This window comes from Caloenas nicobarica, chromosome 29 (assembly GCF_036013445.1).
Source record: "Caloenas nicobarica isolate bCalNic1 chromosome 29, bCalNic1.hap1, whole genome shotgun sequence".
Classification (NCBI taxonomy): Eukaryota; Metazoa; Chordata; class Aves; order Columbiformes; family Columbidae; genus Caloenas; species Caloenas nicobarica.
The window spans coordinates 3,282,257-3,297,797 of record NC_088273.1 but is presented as its reverse complement, the minus strand read 5'-3'; the positions used below and the strand labels follow the sequence as shown (position 1 = coordinate 3,297,797).

The 15,541-nt window shown below is 61.0% G+C and overlaps 1 protein-coding gene across 1 annotated transcript; it reads left to right on the top strand.

The window, feature by feature from the left end:
* Positions 1 to 800: 800 nt before the first annotated feature.
* LOC135999563 (scavenger receptor cysteine-rich type 1 protein M130-like) lies at positions 801 to 10,478 on the top strand. The gene is made up of 14 exons (XM_065653128.1): positions 801 to 867; positions 1,848 to 2,162; positions 3,618 to 3,926; positions 4,148 to 4,462; positions 4,982 to 5,308; positions 5,392 to 5,706; positions 6,051 to 6,365; positions 6,759 to 6,809; positions 6,894 to 7,208; positions 7,624 to 7,659; positions 8,169 to 8,306; positions 9,112 to 9,207; positions 9,843 to 9,995; positions 10,225 to 10,478. Exons 1-14 carry the CDS (start codon positions 801 to 803, stop codon positions 10,476 to 10,478), a joined length of 3,006 nt encoding a protein of 1,001 aa, XP_065509200.1.
* Positions 10,479 to 15,541: the final 5,063 nt, after the last annotated feature.

Below are 15,541 nucleotides of genomic sequence, written 5' to 3'. Positions count from 1 at the left end.
AACCACAGACTTCCTGCCCGGGCGCCGTGGGGGGAGCGCGGGGGCTGTGGTTTGTGCACCTGCAGGCTGCAGCTCTGATCCACCCGTGGGGAATAACGGCCCCTCGGTGACACACTGACAGGCAGGGACGCGTCTGAGCCCCTGGGCTGCACGTCTGCTGCCAGGACAGGGACGTGTCCCAGCTCCAGCTCCTGCGAGGGACCTTCCGTGGGCTCTCCAGGGAGCGGTGGGTGAGCCAGCGCTCCTGGGATGGGGCTCTGCCCTGGGCTAAGGCCCTTTCCCAGCTGCTGCTCCCAGCACTGTGGGGTCTGTCACAGGGGCTGTTTCCTTCCCTTCCTGACACAGTCCCAGTGCAGTCCCAGCCCCATGGGTCTTATGGCACAGGAGTGGCTGGACACTCTCACCTTGGGCTCTTGGATGTGCCTTTCACAGGACATGCTCAGTGCTCCTGGTCCACACCACAGGGCTCAAGGAATAAAAAACCAGTTTGCCCCACTACAACCGGCCCTGTCCTGTGACGTTCCACCAGCACAGTGATGTGACACCTGCAGCGGAGCCGTCCCTCATATATGGTCATGAATGGCGCTGGAGAAGTTCATTGGAGGACTGGGCTGTGTCGGAGGGGAGATAGCTCCCGATAATGTCTAAAAAGGTGCTGCCGCTTCGATTGGCTCCTCCTGTAGCTGGGGGACATCTGCAGAGATATATTGCCCTCCCATCATCATTGTTCCCACGAGTCCCTGGAGCTGCGGCAGGGAGTGCGGCACAGAGGGATGCGCCATCAGGGCAGGAGGCTCAGGATGGGCACAGAGGGACTCCTGTCCCCTCAGACGCTGTGGCTGCTCCTCTGGGTACAGCTGTGCAGGGGTAAGTGCTGACTCCCTTGTCCCACCGCCCAGGGCCAGCGGGTACCAGTGTGGTCATGGGGATCTGTCTGGGAATGGGGTATCTTTGCAGGTGCTGCTGAGACAAGGGGCAGAAGGTGCTCAGATCCATGGAGCCTGTGCCCTTCCCTGTGCCTATCTGGGTGGGAGAGAGTATCTCTTTTTCCAGGGCTCCAGTGTTCAGGGCAGCCTGTGCCTGGCTGGATTCACAGACACCCTGTCCTGGGGTACCATTTTGGGCCCCCTTGTTCCCAGCACTCTGCCTCTGGAGCCAGTGGTGGCCTCACTGGTGATGGCAGCACCCAGAGATCCCCAGGCCACTGCCAACCTCTGGGGTGCCCCAGAGGGTTTGTGTGCTGCTCAGCGCCCCTTGTTCCAGGGGAGCCCTGACCCCACGGGGGCAGTTTGTGCCCTGCAGAGAGAAGAGGACGGGGACATCTGCAGTAGGGAGACGTCCTTCCTGGGGGGCCTGGCCCAGGGCAGGGGCTGGGCTGACACCAGGAGGGGAGGGGATGTGAGATTATATGGATGGTCTCAGTGTGAACAGGGAAAGCCCTGGGGCTGGGCTGGGTTTGGATGGTGCTGGGGCAGGTGGTTTGCAGGGGAAGCTGCAGCCCTGGATACACGGGACTGTTCAGGGGGTGCTGGTCTGGGGCAGCGGGTGCCCAGTGCAGGGCTGGGCAGTGTGTGGGTGGGCATGGGTGGGGGGTGGGTGGCTGTTAGGGTGGGAAGAGTTGCCTTGTGTGGTGAAATGGAGAATGACCCAGCCGTGCTGGACCTGGGCACCCCCAGCCTTGCGCAGCTGTTGGGACAGAAGGGACCCTCACACTTCTCTGGGGACAGCCTGGAGGGGAGGGCGCTCCCACCCTGGTACATCTGATTCAGTGCGGGCAGGAGGTTCCCCCAGACCTGCAGCACTGGGGCTCGGCGCTCTCCTGACTCATCCCGTGTTGGTGTTTGAAGGTGCTGCGGAGGTGAGGCTGGCGGATGGCGGCAGGCGCTGTGCTGGGAGAGTGGAGGTGAAACACCAGGGACAGTGGGGGACCGTGTGTGGTGACTACTGGGACATGAACGATGCAGCAGTGGTTTGTAAGCAGCTGGGCTGTGGGTCTGCTGTTGGAGCTCACCGGTATGGCTACTTTGGGGCAGGATCTGGCCCCATTTGGATGGATAATGTCGGTTGTAGAGGCACTGAATCTACCCTGTCTGACTGCAAACATGCAGGATGGGGTGAACATAACTGTGCTCACAGTCTCGATGCTGGAGTGACGTGTTCAGGTAAGGGGTCAGCCTGTTCCCACCTTTGGGGCTGGCATGGGGGAGGGCCCTGGCTGTGCCATAGGGAGCAACAGACATGCTGGAGCAGGGCCCAGTGATGTCGGTCAAGCTGCCTTTCTGGGACGGTCATTGCTGCTTTAACAGGTCCCTGGGGAAAGCCCAGAGGGAGCCAACCCCAGGGCGAACTGCCCCTGCCTCGGTGTGTCAGCCCCACCTCAGTCAGTGTCTTGGGCTGCATGTGAATCCTCCATCCTGCCCTGGGGTGTCCACTGCTCTGCACTGGTCCCCACCCATTCTGCCAGTGCCCAGCCAACAAGGCTGAGAATCCCTGTGCTGGAAACACCACAGGGGGACTTGCTTGGCACCCACGCCTTGGAGGAAGAGCATGAGATGGCTGGCCACGCTGGGTTGTTCCCCCTCAGGGACATGTGTACATCGATGTCCTTGGAGGGACTTTTCAGAGAGCACGAGCGCTGGGCCCTGGGCAGAGGAGCAGGCGGCACACGGCCCCTCGCTGCCCAAGCCCAGGGCTCGGCCGTGTGGTCCTGCTCTGTGAGGCTTGAAGATTTGGCAGCTGCTTGACTCTGGCTGCTTCTTCCGTATCACTGCATGCAAGGGCTGGTCCTGGGATGTCCCTGGGGCTGTGACAGCCCTGTGGGGACAGGACCCCATGCAGGGAGCACTGACCAGCTGCCCAACCCCTCCTGCCTGCCCACTGCTCCCCACACTGACCCATGAAATGGGGTCTTTGCCAGCACTTACTGACTCTCGTCCGTGCTGCTGTCACCCTCTGAGGCAGCGTGAGGCCAGGGGGACATGCGGGTCTCCTGTCCCCTGCCTGGCCATTGGCCTGGGACCTGCGCACCCCTGGGCAGAGCACGGTGTCCCTGGATGAGAACATCCCCCTGGAGCAGGCAGCAGAGGGCTCTGGAAAGCGCCAGCCATGATAACAGCTGCTCCATTTCTGTGCTCTGGGACATCTCCCACCTAAAAGGAATCTCCCAACACCCCAGGAACATTCCTGGGAGCAGAGTACGCTTCTGGTTGCACCCAGGTGATGATGGTCCTGCCTGGCCCAAGCTCTGCAGGGGCTGAGCAGCTGCAGCTTCATCATCATCTGGGCCAGTTCTCCTGGACCCCAACTGCTCACACGGCTGCGGTGCTGGGGGGACCGTGCCAGGCAGCACAGAGGAGCTTGTGTGGGAGCCCTTTGTGTGAGCAGCACCTGTGGCTGTGAGTGTGTGGCAGACACACACCTCGGGTGCTCTGGTGGTGTAGACAAGGGGAGGAGGAGTCTTGGATGAGTTTCTGGCACCAGCCCTTCCCCAACAGCTTCCTCTGGGATGTGCAATGGGCACTTTGGCCAGGGCTTGCTTGGAGGTGATGTGGGACGTGGGCATGTAACTGCCAGAGGGCGCTGGGAACTCCCAGGTTTTTTGGTGTTTCTTTTCCCAGGATTTGTCCGTCTGGTGGAAGGGAAGAGCCACTGCTCAGGACGTGTGGAGATCCGTGATGGGGACCAGTGGAAAACTGTTTGTGATTCCCACTTTGGCCCCAAAGCTGCTGACGTGGTCTGCAGGCAGCTGCAGTGCGGCGTGGCCCTGCCTGTGTCTGGAGGAGGTCACTTTGGAGAAGGGGTTGGTCCCATGTGGGATGGAGAGCTGCAGTGTGTGGGGAATGAGTCCCTCCTGTCCTCCTGCCCCACGGGGTCCTCCCGGGACCAGGCCTGCACCCCGATGAACAGCGCTGCTGTCAACTGCACAAGTAAGGACTCGGGGTGGGGTGTTGAACACTGGGGCTGTGCCAGGGCTTGGGAACAGAGCAAGGCCCGTGCTGAGTGGGTGTAGGACAGGAGGGATCATGGGACTTTCTGCAGCACGAAAACCGTGCAGAAGGAGAAGAAAGGCATCTGTCCCTTTTGACTCTCCACTGGCTACCAAGGCTACAAAAGCACCAACCCACCCTCTCTCCTCCTCTGTCCCCAGAGTACACAGCGTTCAGGCTGGTGAACGGCAGCACAGCCTGTGCGGGGAGGGTGGAGGTCCAGGTGATGGGGACCTGGGGGACCCTCTGTGCCCCCCGCTGGGATCTCTCGGATGCCCACGTTCTGTGTCATCAACTCCAATGTGGGTTTGCTGAGTCCATTCCTGGAGGAGAGTATTTTGGGAGAGAAACTGGCCCTGTCTGGAGAGACTCATTCCACTGTGACGGGACTGAAGCCCACCTGGGACAGTGCCCAGTGACCACCCTGGGGGCATCCCCGTGCTCCCACGGGAACAACGCTGCTGTCATTTGCTCAGGTGAGTGCTGGGATAATGGTGCATTAGCTCCATTTCCCTTTGTGGGAGACATGGCCACCCAAAGCTGGGTCCCATGGCAGCGCCAGGCTGAATTTCTCCCTGGAGGATCCCTGGGGGGCTTTCCCTGCTCACACTGACTGCTCTGCTCTGGGAGAGCTGAGGTCTGAACAGAGGCAGACACCTGTCCCCAGGGCAGCGCCTCAGGCCCCAGCACAACTGCCAGGCCCGTGTTCCATAGGATGAGCCCAGGACAGGTCGGTGGGGCTCTGCTCCATCCCTGTGGCTGCAGACAGCCACATCCCATCCCCACAGAGAGCCCTGCAGAGCCCCATCCCACCACCCAGCAGCAGCAGACCTGGCTGTGAGCTGCAGACAGGGCCTGGGCTTTGCCCTGGCTTCTCGTCAGCACAGGGCTCAATCTTGTCCTGTCTGGTCGGACAATCCCCCCTTGCCCTCCTCCCTGGAGGCTGCCGTGCTGCCCGGTGCCGCTGATGGCTGTGGCTCCTCTGCTGTCCCCAGGCCCAGCCGACTCTGCGTCCCTGCGGCTGGTGGGCGGAGGGAGCCGGTGCGACGGGCGAGTGGAGATCTTCCAGCGCGGGACATGGGGCAGAGTCCTGGACGACCAGTGGGACGTGCAGGAGGCCAGCGTGGTGTGCCGGCAGCTGCGGTGTGGAGAGGCAGAAAAAGCCTACAACCCCCCAAAGCCTGAGCGAGGGACGGGCCCCGTGGGGCTGCGAGGGGTCCGGTGCGCAGGGCACGAGGCCAGCCTGACCCTCTGCAACACCTCCCTGCCCAGGAGAGCCCTGTTGGGAGGGGTTGTGGAGGACGTGGGAGTCATTTGCTGGGGTGAGCGGTGCTGCACGAGCCCCCAGATGATGAGGTGGGGGGCAGCCACCCCCTGACAGCACCTGGGGTTTCTCCCACTGCAGGGAGCCGGCGGGTCCGGCTGGTGAACGGGTCCGGGCGCTGCGCAGGGAGAGTGGAGATCTACTACCAGGGCAGCTGGGGGACCGTCTGTGACGATGGCTGGGACCTGTCTGATGCCGCCGTCGTTTGCCACCAGCTGGGCTGTGGAGGGCCGGTGGAGGCGGCTGGCTCCGCTCGGTTCGGGGAAGGCTCCGGGCAGATCTGGCTGGACGGTGTGAACTGCTCTGGGTCCGAAGCTGCTCTCTGGGACTGTGCTGCCGGGCCCTGGGGGCAGCACGACTGCGGGCACAAAGAGGACGCGGGCGTCATCTGCTCAGGTCTGTGCTGGGAGATGTGCCGAGATGGTTCCCGGGGAGGCCGGGATGCAGGGAAAGCCGGGCATGGCCAAGGCTGTCCCTGGCTGAGCCCCTGCCTGAGCCCGGCCTATGGACACCCATGCACGGGTGCCCTCAGTCCCACTGGGGTCTCCGGGGAGCTCAGCTGTCCCCCAGGGTGAGTGGGGAGAGCAGGGGAGTGTGTCCACCAGGGACTTCTCTCTGCCCTGGCTGCAAGGGGGACTTGCTGGCCCTGCCCTGCCTGCCTGGGGGCCTGGGGAGTGCAGAGGTGTCCTGGCTCCCACAGCCCCAGACCAGCCTGTTCCTCTTGCTGCCTTTCCTCCCAGAGTTCGTGGCCCTGAGACTGGAGAACAGTGACGGCTGCTCTGGACGCCTGCAGGTTTTCTACAACGGGACGTGGGGGAGTGTTTGCTCCAACTCGATGACTCTGGACACGGTGTCCCTGGCATGCAAGGAGCTGGGCTGTGGGGACGGAGGATCCCTGGAAACAGTCCTGCACTCTGGCAGTGTGTCTGGCCCTGCCTGGCTGGATTATGTGCAGTGTGGGGAGAAAAACAACTCTTTTTGGCAGTGTCCCTCTGCTCCCTGGGACCCACAGTCATGCGATGACCTGCGAGATGAGACCCACATCACCTGCAATGGTAACTGTGAGCCACTCAGGACCAGTGTCACCCCAGCTTCTGCTCCCCTCTGGGCACAGCCAAATGCAGAGAAAGAGCTTGGAGGGCTTTTTATTTCCATGTCAGACTCTTCTGCTGCTGGTGGCACAAACGTGACCACAGCTCTCAGAGCCCCACACGTCCAGCAGCACTTGCCACCCAGCAGTGCCTGGGGGAGGCAGTGACATCTGCAAGTGAGGTCTCAGCAGAGACCAGATGGGGTTCAGAGGAGCCTCCCCTCCATGGACACCCCCTGCTGCTCTGTGACCAAGATGGCACACACAGGCACGAGCAGAGCTCAGCCCCGCTCTCTTCTGCACAATCCCCAAGCCAGCCCCTTCACCACAGTGTTTCCTTCTTCAGGGAGACGCCCAGAAATGCCCCCAGAGCCTTTGGCCCCGTGCCCCAACTCCACCAGCTGCACAGGTAGGGAGCTGCTCCTCTGTGTGCTCCGCTTGCCTGGCAGGGCTCTGCTGTCTGAGTGCCATGGCAGCTCTTTGCCTTCTCCAGACAGGGAGAAGATCCGTGCCGTGGGAGGCGAGGACGGGTGCTCGGGCAGAGTGGAGCTCTGGCATCACGGCTCCTGGGGGACAGTGTGCGATGACTCCTGGGACATGCGGGATGCCCAGGTGGCGTGCAGGCAGCTGGGCTGTGGCCCCGCGGTGTCTGCCCTGCGTGAGGCTGCTTTTGGGGTGGGGCAAGGCCCCATCTGGCTGGAGCGGGTGGAGTGCCGGGGGACGGAGTCGTCTCTGCAGGACTGCTGGGCCCGGCCTGGGGACGGACGTGCTTGCCGGCATAAGGAAGATGCTGCCGTGCGCTGCTCGGGTGAGCTGGGGCTGGGACCCCTTGCTCGGGTATTGGCAGGGAGCTGGGGAAGGCCTTTCACCCGCTTGGTCCTGGCACAGCCCCTGAGCTCCCGAGAGCAGGAATGTTCCTGTGGGGTGCAGCAGGCTGGTGCCACGCAGGGAGCAGCCTCGGTGGAACTGGATGTCCTTGGGCCACTGCCCGTGGGGCCCTGCAGCTCCAGGGCCATCCCCTGGGCTGCCTGTGCCACCCTGCCTGCCACCCAGAGCAGAGGCCACGGGCCCTGTCCTGGGTCCCTTTCTAGCACTACAGGAGGGGCAATTTGGGCAGGATGTGTCAGCGACACCTACAGACACACATGGGTGTGTGGCGGGGAGGCTCCCTGGTACGTGCACTCCCACCCTCTCAGCCCAGATCTCCTTTTCCTCCTCTGCAGCTGCACCCAGGACAGCAGCATCCCCACCCCAAGCAGGTAACTTGTCCTCCCCCCAGGGCTGGGTATCCCAGGGCCAGTCTCTGACCCACAGTTGGGTGGAAGGGGCTCCTTGTTGGAGTGTGAAACTCCCAGGAGGAGGCACTGGGGTGATTGTGTGGGGGTTGATGAGGGCTGTAATTCACTCAGCACGGTGGAAGCTTCTCCATCACTTACCCTCTTGCTGCCTTGTGCAATGGGGGTCAGGCCATTTCAGGAGGAAACGGCCTCAAGTTGCACCAGGGAAGGTCCAGATTGGATATTAGGGAAAAATTCCTCACAGAGAGGCTTGCGAAGTGGTGGAACAGGCTGCCCAGAGAAGTGGTGGAGTCACCATCCCTGGAGGTGTTTAAAAAGCATATAGAAGAGGTTCTTAGGGACATGGGTTAGTGCTAGAGTTAGGTTGTGGTTGGACTCGATGGTTTGAAATGATTCTATGATTCTATGACTAGTGCTGCCTCCACCTCTCCCAGGGCTGGTGCTGTTCTTCCATGTTCTTGCCCATGCAGATCCCACCCGGGGCCGTCCGACTGTCAATGGGAGGATCTCAGTGCCCGTCATCATCTGCATCATCCTGGGGGCCCTTCTCTGCCTGCTCCTGGCCCTGCTGGCCGGGCAAGTGCTCAGAGCCAGGGCTGGGCGCAGAGGTGGGTCCTTCCACAGAGGTCCCAGTGATGCCTCCTGGAAGGGCTGTGGGTGCTGCGGGGGGTCAGCAAGGGGCACAAGCAGAGCTGAGGGGATGAGACCGTGTGCTGCCACCTGTCCCACGCACCTCATTGACTGTCTGGCCATCGGGCACCAGCAGCAAGGGGTGGAGAGAGCCCAGAGGTGGTGGGAGCAAGAGATGGGGCAAGGAGAGAGATGGCAGAGCAGGACCAGGGAAGATGTTATCCTGGGGGAAATGTTATCCTAGGGGAGATGTGATCCTTTGGGAAATGTTATCCTGGGGGATATGTTATCCTGGGGGAGATGGCCAAGGCTGGCAGTGCTCTGGGTAGTGCTGGAGGGTACCCTGGGGCAAATGAGAAGACAGGAGGAACACAGAGCAGCAGGGCCCATCTCCACGGTGTCAGGCCCCAGGCTGACCCTCTGCCCAGCCCTGCCTGCCCTTGGTAAGGCTGGGGCCCTGCTATGGACTCATGGGGCAGACAGGCGTCAGCTCCAGGTGGCAGGGAAACACGGGAGATGCTCTGGGGTCAGACAAGGGGGTATGACCCAGGGGCCAGAGGGGCTTGAGCACTGTCTCCAAGGGGATGATGGGTGATGCTGCCCCACATCATCTCCACAGTGATGTGGCCCTCACTGGGGATGTGGCAGCTGTTCCTGGACAGCACAGTGGGGCTGTGCTGTTGGAGCAGTCCTGGGCTGGGCCAAGGAACAGGTCTGGGGGAACACAGTGGGGTCCCATCGCCTCTCTGCCTGTCCCTGTGCCAGCCCTGCCTCTGTCCCCAGGCTCCAGGACAGCCCAGGAGCTCTTCCCCGAGGCCGTGTATGAGGAGATCGGTTACAGCCCAGCGTGGGAGAAGCAGGCGAGGTTTGGTCGCTCAGGTGGGTATGGGCACATCTGCAGGACCTTTTCCCCTGGCCCCATCCCAGTGCTGGGGCTGTGTGGTCTGTGGGGAGAGCACCCAGGTCCTGGGCCCGGGAGAGGAGCTTCCTCCCAACCAGCTTTGCTGATCGCAGCTGGGCAGCCCCTCTCTTCCTGCCCCTGCACCCCACTTGACCAGTGAGGGAAGAGCTGTCCTGGGGCAGCTCTGGGAGCACCTTTGAGACAGAGCTTGTCCCAGGGGAGCAGGGTGAATTCCCAGCCCTCCTCCCCATGCAGCCCCAGCTCTGTGGGTCCCCCTTCCCCAGCAGCACTGGCCATGAACCAGGTCAATGGGCTCGCTCCATAACACCCACTGCGCATCTCTCCAGGCTCCTCTTCAGAGCAGTCCCTGACCCGGCTGCAGCCCTACCCTGGGTACCATGAGGAGCAGGATGGTCTGGGATCAGCACCAGGTGATGAAGCAGGAAGGGGCTGATCTGCCTGCAGACAAGTGATGGACAGAGGTGTCACTGAGTCTCACTGTCAGATGGGGAGGACCTGAGGGTCTTCTGTGCTGCTGCCAACACCAGTGCCTCCCATCCTCTGCTCTGCAGGATGTATCTTCTCACTGTCACCAGCTCCTCTCTCTTTTCAGATGTTCTTGTTCCTCACGGGGATGACCCAGCAGAGGGCTATGATGATGCCAGGGAGGTTTCTCATCCTGAGGAGGACGATGCCCCTGGACAGGGAGCTTGGGAAATGCCCAGGGTGCCAGAGGAGGGAGCAGGACCCAGGGATGCACCCAGAGGTGAGAGGGAAATTCAGCGCTGCTGGTTCCTGGGGTGCCATCCCTGCTCACACCCTAGTTGCTGCTGTACTGAGACATAAACCTCCTGGGAAGGGGAATCCTGCCCCACGAGTTTCCCATGGAGGGACTGAAGGGTGGAAGAAGGAGCTGAATGTGGTGAGGAGCAGGGAGGAAGGTGGTGCACAGACCCCATGGGGTGAACTGCAATGTCCTGCATTGCTGCTTGCAGGGGGAAGCCTGTGCTCGCAGAGAAGTGCCGGGGTCCCTGGAGCTGAAGGAGACACCTCGTCCCTGTCCCCGGGGAGCATGGGCTATGATGATGCTGAAGAGATCTCTCTGGCACATCCTTGTGAGGACACAAAGGCTGTGACAGAGCTGGGTGCACAGCAATCCCTGAGCCCCCGGCCAGGAGAGCCCATCCCTGCTGTGCAGGTGGGTGCAGCCGGGAGGGAGGAGGGGTCTGTGCAGCTGGGAGAGCCGTGAGCACCGGGGAACCGTCTCCCTTTGCCCATGGGCAGCAGAAACAGCCCAGAGTTTCCTCCATTTTTCCCCGTTTTTACACTGTGCATCCTATTTGTTGTTATTAAAAGTCTCAGTGGACTTTGACCGGGAGCTGGTTTGTGTCTGCCCAGGCATCAGGAAATCTTCCTGAGTTTGTTCAGGGGCAGCAGAGAACAAAGACATGGCGGTGGGGAAGGGGTTTGTCTCAGGGACAGCAGGTTTGGGGTCAGGCTGTGGGGCTGCTAGAGCCTGTGGTCCCTGTGGAATAATCCTGCTGACAGACGTTTCCATCCCACTTTGCCACAGGCAGTTTCTAGTCAAAATGGCCCTCTAATAGGTCCCATGATGCACCCCAGTGCCCATTTCTTCACCCCAAGATCTCCCAGCTGCTCTTTCCCCCAGGCCCTGCCTGGGCCAGGCTGGTCCCACAGCGCAGAGGCCATGACAGAGCTGCCAATCAGGGTAAGTCCTGGGCTGTGACCCCGCAGAAGCGAATCCTAAGGTGGTCAAGGTGCCCTTTAAACTCCAGATGGCCCCAGAGGTGATGATGGCCCACAGATCTCCTCCCGCAATGGTCAGGAGGCACATGGGTCCCCGAAGCCCGTCCTCATCAATGACTCTGCTGTTCTTGCTCAGCAAGAACCTAGAAGGACTCTTTTGGAGCAGTAACAGTCATGCAGGCACTACCCCTGCAGACAAACATTTTCAAGCTCATTCTCAAAGCTGAAAAGACAGTAACTTTGCTTGGACATAAAGTCTGTCCCTCTCCGCTCCTCTCAATTGTTCTCAGTCACAACAAAAGCCAACTTCCCTGGAATATTTGGGTAGGGGAACGGGGGACAGTTGAGACACTTGTGCTGTGAGCCCTGGCTCTGGGCTGAGAGGATGGAGAGCACAGCAGCTTGTGCAGTGCTCAGGAAATGCAGAGGAAGGTACATTTGGAAAGTAAAAATGACATTCAGGGGTTGAGCTGGGGCTGTTTGGGAGTCCCAGTGTGATGGCTGGTGACTTCCAAGCTAGACCCCAGGGGAGCCACTGCTGGTATTTCTGTCCTGACCTGTGCCCTGGCAGCAGGGAGGAACTGATGCAGAGGGATGTTCATGTGGGGCCTCAGACAGATTCCCCTGTGCTTGTATCTCTCTGCTGATGCCCAGAGAGGAGCGTGTCTGTGATTCATCAAACATTGCAGCAGGAGGGCTAAGCAGGGAGGCACAAAACTCTGCTCAGGACAGCGTGTGACTGAACAACACTGGTGCCCACGCTCCCCAGGGGACGAACCTCAGCACGGCTTTGCCAGCTGTCCTTGGCACATCAGAGGCCCAGCTGTGACAAACTTCCAGACAGAGGATGCTGCCACTCACACCTCAGCTCCAGAGAGTGCCCAGCCCTGGGACTGGGTGGGACGGTGGTCAGGATGCTCCGGTCTGGGAACTGAGGTCCAGGCAAGGAGGTGTATGAGGGGAGCAGTCTGTGCACCATCGAGAATGACAAAGAGGAGAGAGACAGGGTCTTTGCAGAGAAATCACAAAAAAGAGATTCTGATTCTTGATTAGAAGGAGGGACAGCTGACACCACCCCAAAAAAGCACTGAATAGAGATTCCTGCCCAGGGAGAGGGGGGAATTTGTGGTGCAAGAAGAAGGCTCCTTCTGACCCACAGATCTGCAGGTACAGGGCATGGGCAGTGCTGTGGCAAGAGCTGGAGGAGCAAGGAGGGCCAGGGCAGGATGGAAGAAGGCAGATGGGCTCTGCAAAAGTCAAAGGGAGAAAATCATTGCTGAAGCCCAGGGATGAGCCAGGGACCTTTAGATCTTCAGTCTGATGCTCTCCCAGCTGAGCTACTTCAGCTCTGCCCCAGCAGCCCTTGTGAATGGCTACTGGAAATGGCTGAACACCTGTCTGCCAATGGGAAGCAGTGAATTCATTATATTTCTTTGCTTGTGAACACAGCTTTGCTTTGTCATTAAATTGCCTTTTGTCTCTACACACGAGTTTTTACCCCTCTGCCCTTCCAGTTCTCTTCCCCATTCCCCAGGAGAGGGGAGTGAGTGAGCAGCTGGGTGGGGGCCATTATGGCCTTATTTCTACTGTCACTAAAACCAGTAAGAGTAACACGCTCTAAAATAATTTCTTATTCCTCTTGATGTTGATAGGCTTAATTTCTTTAATTTGTTCCTGTCATTCAGTCTTACTTGACCAGATAAGCTGCAGTTTCATGGTATGTAACCTCTGGCATAATGTTTCAGAAAATTGCTTTTTCTTTCATTGATAACTGTTATCATTTAATGCTAACACCTCTGAGAGAGTGTTTCCACTAAATCATTTCCACTTTCTGTATTTTATCCTTGTTACCAATGTGTGTGTGAGAGGTGTTAGTTTATAACCAAAAAAAGCCAAATGACAGACCCCAGAGTGCTGAAAAGCACAAAGCAGGCCAAATTTTTATGTGAGGTACACTGGTACAAGACCATTATCTACATTTCCAGTCTCTAAATTTCTAGTCTTGCAGCAGAGAGCCTGGAAGCTCTGAGCTCCCTCCATTTGCCCCATGTTTCAGCACTGAAAGTGAAGTTACCCCAAGCAGTGGTATTCTTTTGATTTGATTTACAGCCTACAGCACAACATGGATCACAATATTGGCCAGGACACCACAAGACGAATCAAAATACTTTGGGCCAAAAGGTGGGTGTTCCTGGGAATCGCAGATGCCATGGCATACCGATTCTTGTGTTCAGGGAGCTGGTCAATTGACCCACCTCTATTTCTGAAATGGTGTCTCAGTTTGCTCAGGTAACCTCTGACTTGATCCCCATCCACTGCTGGTTGTTCTCCAAACTCCTGCCTTCAGGAACAAAGGCCCAGGAGATCTTTGTGGGGAAGAAAGAGGAAAAGAACCAACTAGGTACCTGAGCCCCATCTGCTCCTGCTCTTACTAAATTCAGTGTTTGGCCGCATTAGGGGAGGAGTGGTTGATACAGCAGAAGCTGTGCTGCCATTCAGCGAGACCTGTACAGGCTGGAGAACTGGGCAGAGAAGAACCTGATGAAATCCAACAATAGCAAGTGCAAGATCCTGCTCCTGGGGAGGAATAACCCCAGGCACCAGTACAGGGAGTTAGGGACCCCAAAACCCACCCTGGAGCCACCAGGTCTCCCCCACGCCTGGATCAGCCACAGCCCCGTGGCCTGGGGGGGGAGGGGAGGACAGTGCTGGGGACCCCAAAACCACCCCCCCCTTATTCTTCCTCCACACCCCCGTGTGCTGGGTGCACAGTGTTAGGGGGGAGTCCCAGGTGCCCCCTGTGAGCTAATCCCACCCAATAAAGCATAACACCAATTAAGCACAGCCCCTCCAGTTAAACACAGCCCCTCCAGTTAAACACAACCCTCAGTTAAATACACCCCCCCCCAATTAAATACAGCCCCCTCCAATTAAATACAGCTCCCTAATTAAACACAGCCCCCCCAAATTAAACTCACCCCCAAATTAGTCACAGCCCCCCAGACATCGGGAGGGGAGCAGGAGTCTGGGATGGGGGCGAGATGGGGAACCTGCAGCTGCTCCCCGCCATGTGTGTGCAAGGGGGTGTGTGCACAGGGAGCGTGGGCACCAGGAGCAAACGTGCCAGCGGGTGTGTGGCCGGGGAGCACACGGGGACACGGGGGTGCTGGGGACCGGCTCGGGGTCCCCCCCAGGCTCCCCCAGCTCGAGGCAGCGCCCCAGGGCCCGGCTGAGCCCGCAGGCCTCAGTGTCACAGGCGGGACAAGGGGGGACACTGGGGACAGAGGGGGTCAGCAGCTTCACTGGGGACCCCAGGATGGGCGCACCCCCCGGGCAGGGGACCCAGGCGTCCGGGATGGGACACCCCCCGCCATGGAAGCCAACGAGCTCTCCAGACTCGTGCCCACCCCTCTAGAGCACGAACGGCAGAGCCAGAGCAGCGCCCGCTCAGCGCCGCTGCCCGCCCCCATGGGCAGAGTGCCCGCCGCGCCCAGCTCACGGGTATTAACGACATCCGAGCGCTCATGCTGCCCCTCGGCAGTTACCGAGATGCCCGGGCACGGCCCCCCGGTGACTATTAACGAGCCGCCAGCAGCCGAACCGGCTCCTCGCCGCTGTTCCCGGCCCGTCATTGCACAGAACCCGCCCCCTCAGGCCCGTCCCCGCCCGGGCTCACGGCAGCGCCGCCGGGCCGCTGAGGGAGGGACCCGGCCCCTCATGATCCGCGAACGTCCCCGGCAGGGCCGTCCCGGGCTCCGGACAGGGCCCGGCGCCCCCGGGCGCCATCCCGGGCGGGACCCGCCCGTCCCGCTCCCCCGCAGCCCGAGGCCGCCCCGGCAGCGCCAGCAGCAGCGCCGGGGCCGCCCCCCGGCCTGGCCGTGTCCTCCCGGGGCCGCCCTCCGGCCGGGCCGTGTCCTCCCGGGCCGCCCCCCGGCCGGGCCGCGTCCTCCCGGGGCCGCCCCCCGGCCGGGCCGCGTCCCCCCGGGGCCGCCCCCCGGCCGGGCCGCGTCCTCCCGGGCCGCCCCCCGGCCGGGCCGCGTCCTCCCGGGGCCGCCCCCCGGCCGGGCCGTGTCCCCCCGGGGCCGCCCCCCGGCCGGGCCGGCTGTCGCGCTCCCTGCCCCGGGGAGTCCGGGCAGCGCCGGGCCTGCCCGCTCGTGGAGAGCGACTGCCCGCGGCTGAGGGGCGTGAGGGGCGGCCCCGGGGGGCGGCGGGGTCCCCTGAGCCCCGGGGCCGTGTCCCCCACTTGTCCCCACATAAACGGGAGGATGTCCCCTCAGTTCTGGCCCTGTCCCCCAACCTGTGTCCCCTCAACCTCGGGGCCGTGTCCGTCACTTGTCCCCTCAGCCATGGGGCCGTGTTCCCCACTTGTCTCCTCAGCAACAGGACTGTGTCCCCAAACGTGTCCCCTCAGCCATGGGGCCGTGTCCTCCACTTGTCCCCTCAGCAACAGGAGGATGTCCCCTCAGTTCTGGCCCTGTCCCCCAACCTGTGCCCCCTCAGCCATGTCCCTGCATCCCCTGCCTGTGTCCCCTCACCGCTGCCCCT

Bases quoted from the DNA above. Each gene is read 5' to 3' on its own strand.
- LOC135999563 (XM_065653128.1), top strand. From the start codon at position 801: ATGGGCACAGAGGGACTCCTGTCCCCTCAGACGCTGTGGCTGCTCCTC. The intron at 4,463-4,981 runs GTGAGTGCTGGG...TGCTGTCCCCAG, and splicing joins CGCTGCTGTCATTTGCTCAG to GCCCAGCCGACTCTGCGTCC. The intron at 5,707-6,050 runs GTCTGTGCTGGG...CTTTCCTCCCAG, and splicing joins CGCGGGCGTCATCTGCTCAG to AGTTCGTGGCCCTGAGACTG.